The 22501-nt window shown below is 44.9% G+C and overlaps 1 protein-coding gene across 1 annotated transcript in view; it reads left to right on the top strand.

The window, feature by feature from the left end:
* The window catches only part of tgfbr3 (transforming growth factor, beta receptor III), a 64869-nt gene that overhangs the window by 22222 nt on the left and 20146 nt on the right, over positions 1-22501 (top strand). Inside the window, exons 4-7 of the mRNA XM_076727035.1 lie at positions 11149-11286; positions 19014-19197; positions 21373-21535; positions 21970-22117. Coding sequence (XP_076583150.1) covers positions 11149-11286; positions 19014-19197; positions 21373-21535; positions 21970-22117 — 633 coding nt within the window. The remainder of the gene's footprint in view (positions 1-11148; positions 11287-19013; positions 19198-21372; positions 21536-21969; positions 22118-22501) is intronic.

Raw genomic sequence — 22501 nt, 5'->3', positions numbered from 1 at the left:
GTTTACTCTCCCCTGGCCTTCAGGATTATCCATCATTACATCGTTCATCATTTCAATCAATTAAGAGTTACTGAAGAGCAGGAAAGCCTCTCTGAGTTTGCTGACGGGACAGAAGGTTTGCACTGTTTATTCAAGAGACCTATTTGCAGCGTTGGCTCCTGTCTCATCGCTGTATGAAAACTTTTTGAGGAGCACTTAATACTCAGACAGAAGAGGGTTTGATAAAAGTGAACGTTGCAACACAGCTAACGTCCTTCATTTTCACCTGGAAGGTTCGCACATTCGAAACGAGGCTGCTGCAGAAAACAAACCTGCTGCAGACCTCAGGTGGCCTGGCCTCACCTAACACATGACTCTCTCCAGGGTAGTTGGGTGTTTTCCACTTATTGTTCTGAGCACATCTCGTTATTGCCCTCATTCAAGCTGTCAGCACATCTCATCTCCTGATAGTGTTCCTGAGGTTGATGTTGGTTTTGAAACCGCTCCCTGTCTTCAGGTGTTGTGCAGTGTGTCTCATGGCAGGACTCCTCACAGCTCGCCATAGTTTTCAGATGAATCATGAGCCCACGGCCTGTGAAAGCGCTGCGTCTGGATTTTAAACTGTCCCGACCTCCCATCCCCCTCAGTCACAGGCAGTGTGAAAAGCAGCATGTATAAACTTGCCATTGCAGTTTTGCTGCTGATGCAGGCTTAAACTTTGCCAAGGCCGAATGTACAGAAACACAGTGTGTGTGTGTGTGAGTGTGTGTGTGAGTGCGCTGCATCAGCTGGCAAACCGACTCTGGTTTCAGCACGCTTGTTCTAAAGCTTAACTACATGAACCGAAATGATAGATTCCTGTAATCAGAGCAAAGAGGAGGATTTGTCTTTAGCCATAATCTGTCATGTTTACTCCACGCTGGGATGTCCTTACAGGGATTCTTTTACATTTGAGATTTGTCACATTTTTCATTGTGAAGTGTGGAAAAGATGCAAAGTAATGAAGCAAATTGGGCTCAACATGCTACAATGTTTCAACTCTTTTCCTCTGCTAAACTGGAACCAGCTGATAAATGACCCTGTTAGTGATTACTTAATTATTCTGGGCCTTTGCAGGAGAAAATGGACTGATCTGTTTCGGATACAAGGAGGAAAACAAGTTAACAAACATCTTGTGACATAGAATTCTGCTCCAACTCTAAAAGGAGGAAGACAAAAAAAGACTCGTCAAAACAAAGAATTGTTTGTGGAAAAAAAAAACAACATTTTAGTTCGTACAAAAATCTGGAAGAAAAAGCTCATTTCAATCCAGCTGAAACAAAAATCTCTGTTATTTTTCACTGTGTGTTTGTCATGTGGCTGCTCTCATTTATGTGGCCTTCAGTTGCCTTAACAGCACCAAATGTCTTGTTTTTGATTGGCTGGTGGTGCTTAATTAAATCTACTATTCCGGGCAATGATTTGATTATTTGAAGTTTGTACTGAAGTGAACCAGTCACATCAAAATAAGCCTTTTAATGCGGGGGACCAGCTGGTTCTGTATGCTGTATGATACAGATGAACTCGTATCCAGGTGGATTACGATTAAACACTCACCTGAAACAAACTGGACTGGGTTTTGTTCAAGGTTCATATTATTACTCTAACCGAGTTTATTTACAAGGATTTAAAGCTGAGGGGTGAATACATGAGTGAAATTAAACACATTTTGACTGACTGTTTAATTTTTAGCTTTTAGCTCTGTGCTGACTTTCTGCATCACATTTATTTTACATCATTTGTTTTCCTTGCTGATGGATGTATGGAATAAGTTGCTCTGTAGACGACCACTCGCAGCATAGCTGATATGGATAGCCCAGTTGCACCTTTACTTTGAGGGTCTGTGAAACCCATCACTCCACATCAGTTTATCCAGCTGTTGGTAACCCGTCACCTCCATGGTCAAGTGAGGACTTTTGTGGAGGAGGCAGAATCCAGCTGTCTGCTCGCCTGCCTACAGCCTTGGCTGCAGAAGGTCAGCCCGGCTCTGGTTGAGATTAGGCTGCAGCTCATTCTGTGAGTGGAGCTTTCAGCCGGTGATAAGATCTCCTAAAGGACGCTTCGACTCGCGGCCCACTCCGCCTCTGGTTGTTGATCGCGTTTCCACCTGGCTCGTGGGTACAGGTCGTCCTGTCTGGACACAAGCAGCCTCTTCCTGAGTGCTTAGCCTTCAGAGAGACGGCTGGAGGGCACACAGTGCGTCAGACTGTGGACCCCGTCCCTGTGTACCTGCCCCTGATCTCTCGTGACAGCAGGAGGTGATAATCCAGTGGAAAAACAGAATCACAACTTGAAAGAAAAGAGGTCTGAAATGTTTAACATCCTTGGCCACGTTGGATGCTCATATCTAAAAGGCCGTGAAGAAGGATCTCATTGCTCTTTATAATGAGAGCAAGAAAAGTTCGAAGCCTTGGAGGGTTGATCTCTTCCAAACCGTGAAACACCTCTGAAAGGAATATTCCACTGAAAGTGAGTTTTGAACGTCAACCTTTAGACTTGAAAGGTGTCTGAAATGATTGCAGCTTGCTCCACTGTGTAGGTTTGGATTCTCAGCAGTTGGAGTGGATCCCAGCAGCATCCCGGTTTCATGACGAACTAAGACGCCCACATAAACGTCTCAGACTACTCCTGCAGCATAATCCATTTCTCCTCTGGCCACCTGCATTCTCCGTTTGTGCCAATCACTCATATTTTTGCTAAAATATTTAGAGACAATGGAAGTTTACCTGTGGAGGTAGAAAGTAAGGAAAAGTTTGACATTTTTGGAAATACGTTTATTCGCTTTTCTCGTCATGAACCGGATGATGGATGATGGAAAACATGCAGCTCCCCCGGTTGTGTAGCTTGATATTTAGTGCACAGATGTGAACGTGGTCCAAATCTCCACTACGAATCCATCGTAGTTGTCAGATGTGGAAGTTTCTGCATCTTTTCCGCTGTTTGCTTTGGCTTGTGTGGCCTTTGCTTGTTTTCAAAGTCAGCACAGAGGTGGCTGGTCAGTCTGTGATTATGTAGATTTTCTCTTGAGCTCTCCTCTTCACCTCTGCTGATGGGGAGGAAGTGGTGTCTGGCCCACAGAACAGACTCTATTTGGATGTTTTGTACGATGGTCTGCAGTATAAGAGGTGCCTGTGGCTCGTATTTGGCTGTGCTGGCCTGGCTGTCTGGGTTGAGGAACTGCTGGAGAACACGATGTGCCCCTCTTGACTCCTCTCTTACTAAGTGCCTCCAAAGCCAAGCCTGGACCAGGTAGGGGAATAAATCTGCTATTGCACATGCCGTGCATGGACTAATGCAGACAAAGGGGATCACATGGCCAATTTCAGACCAGACACACATCCTGCAGCTGCGATGTGTGAGGCCTGCTTCACGTCTTTCACGTCCATGTGTGAAAGTCGCGGCTTGCAGTTTGTCCATATTTCCAGTAAAGACGTGAGAGCAATGAATTGTTTCCGGCCTGCGCCAGTGAACCCACTCCGGTTGGGTATTAACTAAGGGGTATGAACTGTTATCCACAGAAAGAAATGCACAGCTGGACCTGACTCAGAATACACACTTTGGCTCCTGGCCAATGTCCACACCAACGCTGAGTTATTAAGTGCAACAGAACACCTCAGAAGTGACTGTGCATCGTGCTCCATCTGGGATACACTCACATTTACAGGGACTGCAGTCGCCGTACAATAACACACCAGAAGGAAAAAATATGCTAATCATTCTTTCAAGTAGCCTAAAGCTAGAAATATCCACAATAATATTTTGGAGGGTGTTCTGGTGATGTGCAAGCCATGTGTTCAGATCTGCTGAGGTGAGAGTCGGGACGTCTGCACTCTATCAGAACAAGTTTACTGCTGTAAGATTTAAGCTTAAATGGAGCAAGCAATAAATAAGTCAGATTTTCTCTGATTGGACTTGATGCATGTGTATATAATACAGGTGCTGCTGACTTAAAATAGCCAGTAACAACAGCTGTTCGGCTCCGTTATTAATGTAAAATAATAAATTTAGTTCAGCCTAGTTTTGCAAGTGTTCCCACAAAGATATCAAATGGCTAAAATCAAGCACAGCTTCTCAACAACTGTGCTCAAGTACGGTATTTAAAGACCCAGTTACTGTCCATAATGTCCACCAGTCAACAGCTGAATGCTAGTGTAGCTTTGAATGATCAGTTTCATGCAGCGTCCTGATAAAATTAGAAATTCACCTTGCAAAGACGCCCTAAACTGAGCAGCTGGGTTTTTACCAAAAGGCTTTTAGCCATGCTAGCAGCGGAGTGGCAGCGTCGGTGCACCGCTTGCTGAAATATCCCAAAACTCCTTTCGATTTCGTACAGACGTTCATGGTTCTCAGATGATGTTCCTCTGATGCCATCATGAAGTTCACATTTGTGTTTTTTAGTGAATTGTTTTAACAACTTTTGTTAGCATTAGCAAGATGGTGAACATGGTAAAGTTATGCATGTTAGTCACTGTGAGCATGTTAGAATGCTGACGTTAGCATTTAGCTCAAAGCACCACTGTGTCTAAATACAGCGTCACAGAGCTGCTAGCTTAGCCGTAGACCTGTTAAAAACTGCTTTCAGTGGGCAGTTCTGGAGAAATTTTAAGCTTCGAAAAGAGATGTTTGTCTTGTTTATTATTATATGAAACAAGCTGCAGTGGCAGCTGTCAGTGCATCGCTCTAATTAGGTGACCAAGATCACACACATATATATATATATATATATTCTATTTCAGCAAATGAGAGCACTTTCTGCATATCCTGAAATGACACCCGCTCTGACAATGCTTACTGAGCCTTGCCAGACCACAATGAGGCAGATTTGAGGGCTGGCTTTACTGAACTAGTTTGCAGTTTCAACATAATTTTCTCTCTTTTTTTTTTTTATCGTACTCTGGATTTTCACTCCTTCCTTATAGACACTGGGCTGTTTGTTTCAGAGATTTCTAAGTCTCCTTTTCCATAAAGCGACCAGTACTGAAACTGGCTCGCTTGGACAATAATTTTTTACCTCTACAATGTTATTCACATTTGTCTGAAATAAAGAGTGATGGTTTCTTCAGCTCCAGTGGTCCTGATCAAAGTAACAGAAGCCCCCTTTTCTCTCTTATACCCATGGGGGCCTCTGAAGGAAAGGCAGCCCAGGCTGAGAGGCTGCATCCTGGAACAGGACTAGTGAAGTGACTTCAGGGCTTGCAAGTCACTGTAAATCCTGGAGTGTGTGTCTGCGGGTAGTGATTTCCAAAAATAAGGGCAGAATAATTTTCTCATTTTCACAAAATTCAACGAGCTTGTATAAAAAAAAAAGATCTAATCTTTAAGAGCCAGAGAACAAATGAGGGTTAAAGTCGGAGTGAGCTGCACCGCAGACCAGACTCCCGGCTCAGATTCCATCCAAGCTTTAAACCTCTTGGGGTTTTGAGGCAAAGTATATTTTCGGCGGTTGGCTATTGACCTGAAGGTGTTGGTGTTTTGCCACTTAATCTCAACCAAAACAGTGACCTCATCCTGAAGTGTTCTTTTCTGCCCCCCCCCCCCCCCCCTCACGCTCTGGTTCGAAAGTGCAGGTATCAAGTTGGATCATTTTTCCATATGTTCCCTCTGTCACACACTAAAGTGGCCTTTTGCACCCTGCAAACAAGCCACCACCACATGTGCACTGATGCAGAACTTGGTCGCAAATGTGGAGCAAAAATAAGCAACTTAAAAAAAAAAAAAAAGAGGCCTGTCGGGGCAAAGAGTTCGGTGATAGGGTAGAAAATAAACAGAGGAGCCGGTGGTATCGTGAATCGCCCATCTTTCCCTAATCAGCTTAGCAAAGGCAAACATCAAACACAGCCACTGGCTCTGAATCAGGGTGAGGCAGAGCAGATGATTGTTTTATCAGCTGGAATTCGCAGATATCTTTGACTGTGTGAGTGACTCGCTGGAGGAGCTCAGCAGGCACAAGCAGCTGGCGGCAGATATGAGTGGACAGACTGCAAACACAAAGCCAGCGATGCTTTCTGTTCAAACCCGCCTTCGGGCGTTTAGCTGGCCGTACACTGTTACCTAACGGCGTACACTTTTTGCTAACTGGAACGAGTTTTTCTATACTTTTTCTGACAGGACGACACCCACATAACTTCAAACTGAAATGTGAGTTCTCTCCACTTCTTGTGAAAATAAAATCTAAAGCATAATTGTAGGATCTTGTGGGAAGTGGGCGTACTTGTAAGCCTCTGGGTGGGTGTTTCTCACGGCAGCAGTTGATTGAACTTGGCATTGCGAACAGTGCCAAGTCGGTACAGCTACCATGGAGCTGTACCGACTGGAGCGCCGTTCAGCCTTCGTACGTTTACGCTGACACAGCGAACACACTTTTCCCACTTTCTCTACGAGCTCAAATAATGCTGGTTATTAGCGATTTTAGAAGTGTGTCCTGTTATGGATCTGTCGTCAAGTTAAGCTCGTATTCTGCTCAGAAAGTGGAAGCTAACATGCTAGGCTAATTAGCCTAGCCTAACCAGGTATACTTAAGTGTACTCAAGTGGTCCTTGAGTCCCACTTGACTAATACTTCAGTATACTTGAAGTGTAAATAGTCTGCTAAATAACTGAAGTACACCAGTGAAAATCAGGATTCATGAACATTCAAAACACACTTGTATTATATCAGCAATGCGTCGCAAATATACATAAATATACTTCAAATGAAGTGAAATTAAAGTACACTTTCATTAAGCAGGTTTATAGCATATTACAGTCAACTCGAAAATGAGTGTACTTTTCATAATACACTTAAAGAACTTAAAAGGGTAATTTAGTACACTTTTTAAAAGTACTTTGAAATGCCACTTTAAGTACTACAGAATTAGTATTACTACATTTAAGCAGAACGCAATGACATCTATTTAGAAGTACACTTTTTAAAAGTACATGTCAAACATACTTGTAATTATTCACAAAAAAGTAAAAACGACTTTTCTATACTTCAGTTATATTTCTAATACACATTAAGTATACAACTTTCGACTTTGGCTTCCAGAGTCACACAGTGAGCTCAGTGCTAACAGCATCAGCTGGTCATCGGCCTGCTGTTACAAACTGTTGCTTGTGGCTGCCTGCACAGATATAACTGATGAAATTACAGTGAAAACATCATCAGCTGGAACCAAAACTTCACGCTGGCTGGAGAAAATTGGATTTTCTTCTAAAAATGTTTTTTTCATTTTAGTTTGATGGTAATCAGATTTTAACGTCGGTCCTTCCTCCTGACCCCCCCCCCCCACCATCCCCGCCTCCATGCCGTGTTATTTTCTTCATGTCCTGCCTTTCTGCCATATCACTTCAAGATTTTTATCCGGAGGTCCCGTCTCACTTTGACGTCTCTTCAGGCTGTTCGGGCCTCTTGCAGCTCGGCGTTGAGCTGTGCTCAGACTGATTACCATCACAGTACGGGAAAAAGGCTCCAGGTAGCATCCCCATCGCACTCAAATATGTGGGTGGCACTGATAAGAGCGGTCAACAGGTTTCCATCACTTAGCTGCTTGGCCCCGGCTTCCCTTCCCTCTGTACACCCTCAGTGATCCAGAAAGAACCAAGATCCAGACTGACAAGACACACGCACGTACACACACATCAGATAACACCATATGATTGGTCCCAGCCAGCGTGCCGGCCTCCTCCTGGAGCCATGACTGTTCACTTCGGAGCCAGACCTCGTTTGTTTTCAACTCTTGCAATGCTCCAGCTTCCAACGTTTGTTACGACCCTGGATATCGATCTGTTTTAACCCGCAATGATTCATATTTCAAACACGCGGGCCAGTTTTTCAGAAGCCGCTCAGCGCGTCTCTGGTTCATGTCATTGATTTTGATTATTATTTCCTGGGAGGGAGAGTGTTTTCCCAGATAAGTCTCACTTTTCAGCTAATTAAAGGATGTTTTGGGTTTTCTCTGAATCGACAGGGATCAGCAGGCTCTTAATTAGCTCTGTCAATAGAGGAAACGGCGAGGACACTGCACCTCCCTGATACGGAGCTCTAACTGCAGGGTGTCACTGTTTGTCTGTGAAAGTCTCACATTACAATGTTGACGCACAGTGTTTATGAAGCACACTTGAAACGGTGATTTAGCTTCAACGGTCATGAAATTACAACCACATGTTCGGGACGGGACAAACAAATCATGCGTTACAGTGTCAGAGACATCAGTGGGTTCTAAATCTAACCATGTGGCTTTGTTGTACTAGAAAGGCTCGAGTGTGATTCATCGTGTGGGTTTGTGTTCCAGTCGGCGATGCGTTTGTTGTTGAAGCTGATTTAGAGCTTAAAGGTGAAGCTCTATTGTTTTTTTCTTTTCTTTTTTTTTTTACATTTCCATTGTTTACTCATGCTACCACCACTAATGGCATGCTCTGTGACAGGCCTTGCTTATCCTGCTACAGCTGTCGTCCCTTGTGTGGAGTGTAATTTCAGTAACACGATAGCTCTCCATCCTCGGCTTCTGGCAAATGTGCCCCATAACTGTAATGGACACTGGACCCCCAAATCCCTGTGCCAGCCTCCTGATAATCAATCAGGTGTGGCCTCCCGTCCCTGGCGGACCCTCTCTGCAGGGTCCGACGAAGGTAGCGGTGCCATCTGATCCTTGTGAACACCATTAGAGACACTTTGATGGCTGCTGTTTCTGCACCTCTTCTCTCCACACCCTGGCCGTCTGACAGGGTCTGTTGCTATGTGGACCAGTCTTACCAAACCTTATGACCGCAGCTCTGTGGGCAGAGACGCTCACCAGCTGCTGCTGAGTCCTGATCATCACTTATATTGCGCAACCCAGAGCCGACATAGCTTGGTATTATCGCTGTTTAATCGCCGAACAGCAGATAATTGCCACGGTTTTCCCTTTTTCAGTGTCAGCGCTGCTTGGCACTTCCTCTCCTTAGCACCCTGTGTCTGTTTATGTTTTCAGGTGACTCACGTCTTCTGGAAATGTTTCTGTCTGGGTTTAATTTCCTCGTCTTTTACAACTCTCTCCCTCACTCTCATTCCTCTTCTGTCTCCGTCTTCCATCTCTCAAAGCCAGGGCCTCAAAGCCAAGCCAGGTATGATTATATCTTGGTTGTTGTTATTCTCAGAGGAGCAGTGCGCACGTTTTTTCCAGAGTCTGGACTAAGGAAGAAGCAAATATGTTGAGAGAGAGAGAGAGAGAGAGTCTCTGACTTGTTTGTTTGGATCACCATGCAGTTTGCCTCATAGAACTCTTCAGTAGTGTCTGTTTTCTTCCCTCAGAGGGGCTTCTGAATGGTTTTTGCAGCACTTCATGCACCACGTCACTAAACCTCCAGGACCCTGTGGAGGACCGACAGTTAGACTCTGATGCTTCATGCTCACTCTGTCTCTGCTGCTGGTGTCTCTTGTTAAACGGCGTCAGGCAGCATCACAGTGACAAGTCTGTGAGCGCAGACTATCTGCCAGAAGATGAAAATCACACTTCACTGGATAGAATAGATCTCTAAGGGAGGCTAGCATCGACTGTGTGGGTGTGAGAGAGAGATGTAGAGCATTATTTTTCATATCTTGCCTGCTGATTATTTTGACCTTTATGGTGATTTGGATTGTGAGTTGAACTGCAGGCTTGTATTTGTGCTCTGGAAAAGACACTGCGGGCTTCTTGAGGCTCAAAGTTTTCATTCTCAACCTTGAAAACAGGAAAACAATCACACCTGAAGCTTAATTTAGCAGCCGTTCTGGAGCTTTGGATGGAGTTGTTGTCAAATCAAAGACATGGAAATGTATTTTTTTGTGAGGATTTGAAAGGGAAAAGCTGACTTGCTTATTTATCTGGAGTCAGACTGACCCATCTGTTGGCCTCAGATTTCAGTGTAGCAGGGGGGATGTGGAAAATATTGATATCATGAAAGCAGATTTTTCTGCTCTCTTCAGCATTTAGTCTGCTTCAGAACCCATTTTAGACTATTACAGAAATGATTTATTTGTCCCAAATGATCGGTCCAAAAGACGACCATGGTTTCAATTAACGGTGCAGATCTTTGTCAACAATACGTGCAGCAACCACATCCGAACAAATTATTACTACGAATGTTCTTTACAGTTTTTCATGGTTCTGTTTCATTCAGACACTCGGAATATTAAACTGTCAGCTCAGTTTTACACTCTCCATCACTGAAATCACGGATCATTTGTTCCATTATTAGCTTCAATAGAAGAACTTTTTTGCGAGCTGTGACTGATTACGTTACTGTCGAGGGTCGTTGTGTCATATAATGTGAATCCTTGTGGGTTGAATTAGTAATTTACAGGCTTTTACTGCTGACACACAGGATGGGGCTAATGTGATTAGCCTGGGAATACAGAGGGGAGGGAGTTTAAAGAAGGGAGCCAAACAGACCAGCGTACCCTCCAGAGGATCACCTCCCACCAAAGCCAGAGAGAATCAACAGCCCTTTGAGTTCACTTTGGTTCTGACATGATGTAAAAGTTCTGCTTATCTGTAAAGAGGCCGATGCCTGAGATGAGTTTGAGTCCAGTTTCTGCTCAGGCTGTGAACCACCTGGTCCAGAAGGCCCACTCAGGTCTAACACTGGAGACAAGAAAACAACAGTTCAGGTCCCAAAACATCAAGTTTGTTTTCCCCGTCTCACTACCAGACTGTGAAAATCTATTTTAATGGCCGTCTGAGAACCAAAGGCATAGCTGCATGCTGTAGAGATGGTAACAGAGACTTACTATTTTTTTCTTCCCTCAACAAAGACTCCACTGTGTGAAAGTTCAGATCCCGCTGAGGCTCCATATCAGAGCAAAGCGAGTGCCTTTTAGGGAGAACACAGTATGCCGTCTTTGTGAGTTTATCAGCAAAGTGAGTACATAAACAACCACAAAGCCCGATAAAGACGACCAATCTACGACATTATAGCAGAGCAATTACACCAGGATAGTGACTGCGTCGCCTGATATTTTTGGTCATATTTCAGCGAACATGAGGAAATCAAAGCTTTGATATTTTCACAGTGGAGCTGTTTGAAACGGCTTCATGTGATGTTCTGTGACTGATCTCAGTTTATGCTCGTATACTTTCCTCACTATACTGATGTTTTGTTGTTCCTTTATCCCTTCTTCTTGCTTTACCAGGTCGAGCTGCATCTGAAGCCCATCCAGTCTTTGCTGCGCCACCAGAAGCCACTGGTCTTCGTGCTCAACTCCCCCCAACCCCTGATCTGGAAGATCAAGACAGAGAACCTGGCCCCGGGCGTTAAGCGTACCTTTCATGTGAGTCGAGCATCACTAAAAGCCTTTAAGTCCCACTTCCTAAAACCGTGTATTCATTTCCTCACAGGATAACCGTATTCCCAGTTCAGTAGCCGTCTTCTCTGAGAAACATTCAAAGTGATATAAATTTGCAGAAGGAGCCTTTCCACACTCACCAGAGGTTTCCCATGATTCGATCTGAGAGGCATGCGTGCACAGTCATTGTGGCGAGGCATTAATCTCTGTATATACATGCATAATGTGTCTGTGCACACCGACCGAGCTACAGCTGTGCAGTCTTCTCAGAGCTGCGCAGACGGAGCCTGAACGTTTTAGTTTATGTGATTGTAAGATGATTCTTTAGATTAGTTTGACTAATATGGATTTTATTGATTTATATCAAACGATTCAGGGAGTTTATTTTTTCTTTTTTTTTACTATCATTTCTTTGCCAAACTCAAACTCAGCATCAGTGCCTCACATCATGGTGTAACACCTATGAAATGTGCTTTGTCAGCTTCATTCACACTCCATAACCACAGACATAGTCATACCCTGACTACCCCCCCCCCCCCACCAACAGTCTGTTGATATCGTGGCAGCTGTTCAAATCTGACAGGGCGTGTCCGTATTCCACGCAAACCCTAACGAGGGGGAATGTTTGGTAGCAACCAGCTGAAGCTCTGCTGCTCTGCTGATCTCTAACCATCTGATATTTACTGAAATCAGTTATATTGCTGATTTGTTTTGTCAGTAATGATCATCTTAATAACTGCATTCGGTGTCTAATCTCCGGTGCAGGTGATCCAGATTTTGATCATTCAAAATTCAAAATCTTCGTCTTCATCTCACTTTTGTGGAGCGGCAGCTGCTGTGGCCACCAAGTGGTCGTTACGCCTCATGCACAATAGAGAGGTCCCAAATCTGAACTGATTTTGGCCCTACAGTCAGCGTTTATGCTGAGCAGTTTCAGAGTGGGGAGGCCAGGGTCGATGTTTTGAGCAACATGAAAAAAAAAAGTCACTTTAGAGTTATCAGATAATGACTCAGCTGAGGGTTTTGTGAGGACCAGGGTCCATATGAGGGAGGAATGGACGTTTTGGTGAGGGTCGTCTCACTGGTCCCCTGGAGAGGCAGCCATGTTTAGCAAAGGTGCCATGGGGCCTCACTGGGAAACTTAATAAAAATGTAAAAATGGACTGCTTCAGCGGCCTCGTTCAAAGCCTGTGCATCACATGAGACAATCATAGTAAAATGAGACCCAGCAGCCTCAGCCGTGGCTTAACTATACTATATTGTAATGAAAACTGTTTTCTCTCATATGCTCTGAAGGCTTTTCTGTATTTCTGGCTTCCCAGAGGTAATCATTTTCAATTGTATGTTAACACCACCGCATTCTCCAAGAATGCAGTATCAGGTACACAGATTCTTTCCATATGTGGTCGAGTGTTTTCTTGCTTACTTCTCATGAGCAAAACATCCTGCCGTGAAAGCCAATGTGACACGGAAAAAAAAAAATCCTGTATTGCAAAATCCTCGCGTTATGCACAGGCTCATCTATACACATGCACCAACACACGTATTATACAAAGAGCCTTGTGTTCCACTCAGATATCCTCTGTGTCCCGGCCTCTTTGACATTTAGAGCAGCCACAGGATTAATACGCTTCTTCTAGACCATATGAGACTTTTTAGGCTTATCTGACATGACTTTCATCAAGCAGACGTCTTCATAACTCATCGCCCCTGCATTGAGAAAGATTACTGTGCACTAAAAATGGTTGCATAGTCAAAGTTAAAGCTTGCTTTCTACTCATCTTGCTTCCAAATAAGAGGACCCTGCTGTTACTGTTCAGTTATTATTTCCTGTAGAAATGAAAATGTTCTCATGTCAAGAGACACTGATACATATCACGCAGATGGATGTGCATCTGGCCTGCTCGTGTTTTCCTAAGCTGTGATAATGTGTGGCCAGTGAGACGGTGTTTCTGCAGAGACCAGCAGGTCAGCATCACAGTAAATGTCTCCCCTTGTCAGTGGTGGCAGACAGAAGCCAGCTGACAACCATCACTGAAGCCCACAGTCCAGGCAGAGCAGCGAGGAGTTTCCCGTCTTCTCAGTCTCATCTGAGAAAGAAGCTGCTCTGAATAGACTTTTTCAAAGATAAGACATATTTCTGTATTAGAGGAACACGTGTCTTCAGATTAATTCACAGTAGCTGCTCGTGCTCAGCTGTTAATCTGAGGCATTCACTCTCTGTGGCCCTTCTGTGTGATACCTGTCTGACACATAATTATGGTTTTTAAAGTGGGACGTGTGGAGATAAAGCCAATCTGAACTGTGCCGTCAGATAAAGATGAGCTAATGGCTTCGACTGACTGTCGGGCCCCCTCTGAATTAGGTGTTAAGCGTTTTGTGTTTGAGTGACAGCGCTGAGGCCGCTGGCAGTGCAGGCTGTTGGTATCTTATCCGCCAGCCTGGCTGCACAGGGCTGTGACACAGAGCAGAACCAGACTCTGCTCCTCTTCTCAGGTTCTCTCCACACCTCCTTAACATGCCACACAACTCAAACACCTGCAGCATCCTGCTGGAAGAACAACCCCAGGCTTCTCTTCACTGCTCAGACTCTCTCTTTTCACCAGTAATCAGCTGTAATTGTCCACAAAGCTTCCTGCTCTTGCACGGCAACGTTTAGAACCAGAAGTGATCTGACTGAGGAAGACCAAAGCTGGCCTCTCATTTGACGTGTTGCTGGCAGTAAAAGCTGTAGCTGTAACTGTAAAATGATGCCTACATACTGTGACAGCATCCTTACAGTCGATCAGTGTAGAGGTCATGTAGATGAAGAAGCAGCAGTGTTTTTTTATTGTTACTCATAGCGTCATGAGGAAAAGACACAACCCTGTTGGGCGTAGCTTACATACCTGCTCATATTTTTAAACCATATGTTTCCTCTTTTTATATGAGAAGAAAAGGCTTTTGGGATGAGGACAAAACGTTTTGCACATGTATTTTGGGTTGGCTGAAGTCGCTGCTCTGTGAATTTACTTAAATCCAATCAGGAGCAGGACGGACCTGCTAATGTCTCTAAACTCTGACTCTCTGACCTGTGACCCCACAAACGAATATGTTCTGGTAATATTCTTGGACCTGGACTGCAGGTAGTAAATGCCCCATTAAATTAAACACATCAGGCCACAAAAGTACAAATGCAGGAGCTGGTTTTGGGTTTAACACTTACGAACAGAAATCCACCAGCAGACCTCCCTCACCACTGCCTGTCCACTGGAGAAGCTGTTTCCTGGGACTAATTGGACCCTGAACCAGGCCTGCCACTCCTTGTTTCCTGGTCCCAGTGCTGTGGGCTCCGTGGACGCAGATGGGCTGCCTGGAGAAGCTTCAGAGACGCTGAGCACACTGTTGCTGTTGGCCACTGGACGCTGCCGTCTTTGAAAATGCCAGAATCCAGACTTTTGTTGTAAAACATGTTCTCTGCAGCACTCCATGTCCATCAGCAGCAGACAGGAATCACCGGGGGTCAAAGATGACATGAAATATGAACGCTGACATCGGGCCAAATTTGATTTTACCAAGGGACGCTGAGTGAGACACATGTGCAGAGTGTGTTGACTTTGTGGCCAAATGGATGTATTTCTTTTTGGGGGCGAGTGCAGGGGGGCTGTGTTGCATCTCTGCTTGAAAGGCTTGATCTGGATCAAATGTTTTATGACTCTCATGGAACAACACTGTAGTTCTGCTGTTGGCCTGTGTTGCCTATTGTTTGTTTGCCAAGCTTTGCCTTTTCACTCCTGTATTTCTTTCATTAGCTGAAGGCTTGTAGCACGAGCTCTCTCGCTCTCACACACGAGCGCTCTGCTCGGTTTGATTGCTAATGGAAACCATGGGTAGCCACTATTGGTTTTTATTTGGAGACAGGAACGCTCCAGAGTGGCGCGGAGACATATGGTATTGTTTTCTCCACAACAGAGGCTGCCAGTTCACAGGAACACGCGCACATTTGCAGCGAGCAGCGTGATTAGCTCCACATATCCCATCAAGAGAGACGAGATCAAATCAGCCACAAAAGCATTTATCACATTAATATCACCAGAGACTTATTGCATGCTCATATTTTTATCAACCCTTTCCGCACTTTCTCTGTTTGCAACACCTCTTCGTTTCCAAACAGCCTTTTGCGATTTCCCGGGCTCAGGGTGTTGCTCAGCGAGAAGTGCAGGATTACAGCTCGATGATAATTGATCTCAAACATTTGGCGTGCCTTCTCCAATTTACTGCACATATGGCCGTAATATGTTGACGCTCGTAGGCAGAAAGGGCAGGAAATATACTGTTAAATGTTTTGTAGGATACTCGGTGCTGGCAGATGTGCTTTTATCACAGTACGTAAGGAAGAGAAGTGTTATCTTAAGAGAGGAGATACGATACTGAGCTGATTATTTTATATTAGTCAGGACACAGTGAGCGTGCCCGCCTGCAAATACCATTACAAGCATAAGCACATGAGTTTCTACCATTACATACATGAAAGCATGACTGCCAGTGCTCACGGTATGTAACTAACTTCTCCTTCATTCTTTCTTTGCACTCAACTGCCAAGTCTGAGGAATTCCTCTTAAGGCGATGTAATCTGCAGCGTTCCTGTAATTCAACTTCAGAACGCATTACAAGAGCTTTACAGTTAACAGAATCCAACTTCAAGACGGCTTTTAGGAGCAACAGACTTAGACTGCTCAATAAGAGATGAGCTCTCTTAGATATAGGGAGGTTATGCTTTGCTTGGCTGCTGCTTGCAGACATGAGACCTTTACTGCAAGCTCAGTCTTTTAGAGTCTGTTAGAGCTTTTTCTAGATTTTTTTGAGACAAACACAAACAAGACAGATTCATTGGTGTGAAATTTTACATTTAAATAAATAAAGTTTTGTTATTGGAAAAGTTTTTTTCTAATTTAATAAGGCTTTTTGTTTTTTGTAACTATACTGCCGACAAAAGTAACAGCATTCAGTGAAAGAAATTGTTCTTTGTTCTCCAGCCCCTTCAGGCCTCTGTCTTGATTAAATGTGGCTCAAACAGAGGCAGAGTCTTCAGGCACAAACTCAAACTCAGCTGTATTGTCGGTGAGCCGCCTTCACATTCTGCAGCAGCAGCATCCTGCACCCAAAGCTGCCTTCACTGTCCAGTAGCAGCCTGTATGTTATCATGGACCCGGGTCAGCTCCTATGTTAACGGGTCGAGCTGAGCTCTGCTGATGAGGGACGAGTACAGGACTGCAAACTGGACTCCAGAGATTAAAACACATGTGCAAACTATTTGTATGTAAATATTTTCCATAACATGTTTTATTTGTTGGTCTGATGGATCATTTTGTGGTGTTACTGATTACATGAATATGCCTCCATGCACATAAGCCACAACTGCAAATATTTATAAACAGGACTGCAAGTCCAAAATGTCAGAATGGAAAACTCGCCGTAATAATCTTCTCGACATGACCAAAAAAAAAAAGTTTCTCTCTGGAGGAAGCGAAGTTTGGACTTTTGCTCATGATTAAAATGTCCAGACAGATTTGATGGAGCTCTGGACTCATCCTGAGGACAGCTGCGATGATTTTACTCTTAAACTTGGAATCTCTGAGTAAAAGCTTTCCAGTCCGATGTTTAGAAGAACACAGAACAATATTTACCTCCAGATGCTGACCGATCATATCGCAGCCGGCGGATTTTAATGATGCTGCGGCTGCTGTGCTGTAGATGAAATACATATCATTCCTTCTGCTGTGTGAAGACTGCAGGTGTTTCATCAACTGCACGGAAAATATCCCACGTTTGCACACTCTACACAGATCACAGTTAGGTGGATGACATTAGTAGTAAGAGTCTTCCTAACTGCATCGTGGTGCACATATCAATCTTAAAAACGTGTTAAAGGCACAAGAACATCCCTCATCTGCATATGCTGCACAGGTTTTAACACAAATGCAATTTCGTGCTGAAATGAGCATCGGAGCTGCACTGCTCCGCCTAATTAGCATAAACACAGGCTCGGCTGTGCCGCTCATCCCACCTCGGGAAAAACACATTCACATGCGATGCCAGGAAAGTACCAAACAGGCGCACATGCAGAAACACGGACTTGCACAAGAGGAAAATTGCTGAAAAACTGCGTCTGTAGCGCTGGCTTTGGCCAGGAAAATAGAGCTTTTTCTGGTCTGTCAACAGGGCATGCAGCAGCGCAGACAGACAGAGAGAGAGAGTTTGTTAAAGCCCACAGTGGGCGCTTCACTTCCCCGATTCAAATTCCTGAGGTTTTCAGTCCTCTGGAAGGCCTGGAGCTAATTTGGCTTTCAGGCTTTCCCCTCTAATTCTTTGCGACTAATTACAGTCGTATTCCCGCAATTAAACCAATAAACTGTGCTGAGCTTGGCGAGGTTAGTGAAGAAACCCCGGCCCCTCCTCGCCGGCTCAGGGAACCACCTCTCCGCCATCTTTCTTTCTGTTACTTCTCGCTGTAGTAAACACACTAAAAATAAAATCAACCTGAATTCTTCGACAGAGTCTGTCTCCTACGCCTCAGTATTTACTGCCTCTAGTGACAATGCCAGGAACATCGAGAGGAGCGTCCAGAGGTCAGACAGATGTTGCGCATGAAGGGATTTGAATAGTTATGTCTGAAAAACCTAAACACCCCAAAGGGATATTGTTCTATTATCATTAAAGTATGACTACAATTTAGGGACAGCTTCATAACATCATCACAAAGAAGTGGTCTTACGTATTCCTCTTGGATCGAAACAGACTTAATGTTTTAATTGGGCCTGCCAGCACTGTCTCAGCTCATGCATGCAGATAGGATACCTAGGGAGAAAGAAAAACAAGCATGGAAATAAAATGAGGTAGGCTGTCTAGACCGTGTGCTTGGACTCATTTGGTTGTTCGGCCGGTTTTTCAGCACATGTGAATGTTTATCTCTCTGAAATGAGGCATATGGGCTGAGCTCCATTAAGTGCCAAAGGGGTGGTCCCTCCTCAGAGCGGCTCGGGCAGCTCCCCTGCTTCTCCCTCCGTTTTGTCTCTTTTCAGCTGCGTTCAGGACGTTAATCACCGCTCGGACCACTGCAGCATTCAGTGACGTGCTGCATGCTGAACGTATTTGAAAAGTGTTTCTTATGCTAGCAGTTTAGCTAGCATGTGTGCCTTCGACATTTGTGTGTTTTCCCTGAGTGTGTGTGTCCACCTGCTGGCCTTCCTGTCTGAGTGATGCGTGTGTGTCTTCTTCATCATCCTCTCGTTGCCATTTGGAAGCAGTCCTACACATTTGTGATGACGCACTACAACGCGTGGTCCTGTCTAAACACTGGAAACCAGACACCTTATTGTGCAGAGGAACATGTGTAAGAATAGGTGGAGCGTATTTGCAGAGGCTTTGAAATAACGGTTGGGATGGAGTGTGAAGGATGGGTTTCACCACTGTTTACAGAGCAGGTTTAATTTTGGAAAGTCTTCTTTCAGTCCGCCTGCAGGTTCTAAATTTTACAGTGTCACTCAGGGATGAGCGGAGTTCATTCCACTTTTATGTGCTTATCCTGCTGTGAAACTCGTGAAAAGTTATTGTCTTAAGTCAAACATAGAATATTTGATAAATAATTTGGAAAATAACTCAAAAAAACTGACTGAGAACAGCTCATCAGCAGCTCTTTGTCCTCTAATGCTCCCCCTTTTTCCCTCCTCAAGGTATCTGAGGGCTCAGAGGTCCACTTCCAGCCAGGAAACTTCTCCCTCTCCTGCCAGATCCAGAAGGAGACCCTTCCCCATGGCAATGAGCACCTCCTCAACTTTGCCCAGAAGAAGTACAGGGCAGTCACCTCCTTCTCTGAGCTCAGGATGACTCAAGACATCTACATCAAAGTCGGAGAAGGTGTGTACTGGATTCCCAAAATTCCCAACATAGCTCTAGGCCCCGAGGCACGCCTCCCTGCTCCCCTTTAGCTCCCCAGAACTTAACTTAGCTTTTGTGTTTGAGCCCTTGCTGCAGGTTTACATGCTCTACTCTGGGAAAAGAATTTCCTTCCTTCAGCAGTCATCCAGCCTTTCACACTATTTCACCGCTAGCTGTGGTGAATCTGAGAGGTGGCTGCTTCCAGCCTTAAAGCTGCTGGAGTGTGTGGATTAGCTGTTTGAGTGTCTGTGTTGAATTACAACAAATTTAAGATCACCTCATGCAGAGCACTGCACAGTTATTCATGTTAAAACAGATGCTTTCTGTCTTCAGCTCTTTACGACCTTTTCATTAGAGGGGAATCAATCAGTTGATTGACAGAAAAGTAAAGGCCAAATGTTTTGACAATTGATTCAATGTGAGGATTTGCTGCTTTTCATATCTTATGGAATAAGATCCTGAATATTGGTTGAATCTGGACTTTAATTCAACAAAACAAACAATTTGAAGACAGAAATTATGAAATTGTGACCTGCAGTTTTCACCATTTTGGTGGAACAGGCATCATGCACATGCATGAGACAAACAACATGGGGGCCACCAGATCATTGCACATAACACCCCTAAATATGACCTCATTTAGGGTCTTGAGACCATTCAGATGTAGTTTTTATGTTTTTCTGTATGAATGTGTGTGTATTAATGTGTTAGTATGAGACAAATAGAGGTGTAGATATTGATTTGATTCAGTAAAATAGGGAACTTGATATTTAATCTTTAGAAATGTCTGTCATTTCTCCTCTGCTGACTGATGTTACCTCTGTGGTTTTCACAAATATGATATGACCTGCAGTAAAAAAGAAAAATGTAGAAAATCCTGGGGAGATTTTCTGGTGGAAATCTGTACCAGATTTGGTGAACCCGTCCTACACAGGTTGACCAAATGTCAGGTGGAAAAAGCAGAGGTAAACGTGAGGTAGACTCTGCCGGCCACATTTTTCCTATAAGTAAGGTGAGGGGGAGTGTGTCTGCAGTGCAGAAGCACCGGGGAATTCTCAGGGGAGGCTGTGATTGATCCTCACACATGTTTGAGCCGCGGACTCTCGATCCTTCATCGTCTGCTGGCCTCTCTGCACGGCGAACAGACAGCACGTCCAACCTCACGACGCATCAGCTCTCAGACAGGACGTCTTGTTTTTAATGAGCATCTTTCACTGCATGGAAATAAACCACAGCTCACGTCTGGAGGAGTAGCGGCTCCACTAGTGCCGGTGAGCGCTTCTCTCTCTATGTTCTGAGTTGCTGTGCAGAGCAGAGTGGTTGCTCAGCCTTCGGGCGTTTGGTTTGTGTCATTAGGGGGCTGTGGTTTGGCCCCAGCCCAGACTGCCATGATGTTTACTCCGAGCAAAGAGCTGTAGATTTCCACTCCTTCACATCATTAGTCGTGTTTCATGAAGATGGACAGATCCTCACTTTGCTTCCCAACCAGGCCCACACCGGTGCCACAAGGGTTCCGGAGAGGAAGGTGCCAACCTTCAGTTTACACTGTGTCCAAGGCTCTGTTTGCCAAATAAGGAAGCAGCTGTCTTGTGTTTTCTCTGAGTGCTGAGACGAGGCCTGACTCGTCATGTTCTGAAGGTGCTTTCTTAGCAGTTCACCAATTTTTGAACAGTCGTGAAAGTGGAGGAAAAAACACTCGAAGGTTTGATTAAATGTGTTTGTGAATATTATTGTCCTGTTATTGTAGTGAACTCCTGATAAAACCCCTGGCTTAGCTTTCCCACGTCAAACCAAAAGAGAAATTTCCCTGTTGATCAGAAGACTGATCGTGCCAACCAGTGCACACCCAACCTCATCCAACAGGACTTGGCCTTGGTGGTGCTGAGACAATGGGAGTACCAGCTGCAGGGCTGAGCAGGGAAACTGTTGTTCAGCTGGAACGCCTGGGTCAAAGCAAACATCCACCCGACTGAAGTCTCCGTGAGGAGGTCATTGAATTCCTCCCAGAAACAGGGGGTGCTGTTCTGTAGCTGACCTTCTGCTCCAACCCCCCTGCGGCGGAGGGGTAACAAAAAGCCGTATTTCTCATTTAGGGCCTCGAAATAGCCTCACAGAACCCCCTGAAGACTAACATAAACATCTCTCTGCTTTCAGATCCAGTGTTTTCTGACACCTGCAAGATTGATACCAAGTTCCTGTCTCTGAACTACCTGGGCGGCTACATGGAGCCCCAGACATCAAAGGGCTGTGTCCTGTCTGGACCCGACAAAGACCGAGAAGTCCACATCGTGGAGCTCCAAGCCCCCAACTCCAGCAGGTGAGCAGCCAAAGCAGCCAAAGCCAAGAAAACATGTTGTCATAGTTTATTTTTGAGGTCAAGATTCTCTCACTAATCTCTGCTGAGTTTGTTTTGGATGGAAACTTCCATGAAGGCGGGGGGTACTGTTCACTTAGTGGTGTTCTTTTGAGAAAGATATTTCAAAACTGGGACTCAAAGTCCAGGTTGCCAGATAATCTCATCACTCCCCCAGAGGAGCGATCGTTCTATGCACCCAGAAGACCTCAGATCTGGGAACGTGTTGGTAGCTGTGCTGTATCTCACTCTGCTGCTATCTGGTCTGTCGTGCATATGTCTGCTTTTTTTTCTGGGAACGCATCCAGCTTTTTAATTAGTTGGCCAGACACAGAGGGCATGATAACAGTAAGCCGGCCTAACCGTCCAAAATTCTTCTTCTCCCTCCTTTTCTGCAGTGCTTTCCAGGTGGATGTCATCGTGGAACTGCGGCCTCTGGAGGACGATGCCCCGCTGCATCGTGACGTCGTCTTGCTGCTCAAGTGCGCCAAGTCTGTCAACTGGGTCATCAAGGCCCACAATGTGATTGGCGTGCTGCATGTCGTGGTAAGCTAGCAGCGTGACAGCAGATAAAAGCTTTTCATCCAGGAACGTCTTTTCTTTCATTTCCAGTCTTCACCACTGAGGTTTTATTTAGCCTTATCACACATCGTAGTGGCTCTCAAGTCATGTCGCAGACAGAAATGTCATCACTTTGCACCACCCACCAAAGATTTTGTCACACCCGAGTGTGTGTTGAATTGGTGCCTGGTCCCCGCTGCAGGAGAGGCTGGGGATCACAGGTTAGGAGGAACTGTGAAATTTCATCGCGGCAGCTCCGGGGATTGTCATCACATTCGGAGATCTGAGGCCGGGAGCGGTGGGGGCATCACATATTTTCAGAGGCAAGGCGACTGCACAGAGAGCCTAAGCTGCTTGCCATCAGTCAGA

This window comes from Chaetodon auriga, chromosome 3 (genome assembly GCF_051107435.1).
Source record: "Chaetodon auriga isolate fChaAug3 chromosome 3, fChaAug3.hap1, whole genome shotgun sequence".
NCBI lineage: Eukaryota > Metazoa > Chordata > Actinopteri > Chaetodontiformes > Chaetodontidae > Chaetodon > Chaetodon auriga.
This window is presented reverse-complemented; position numbering and strand designations above follow the sequence as displayed.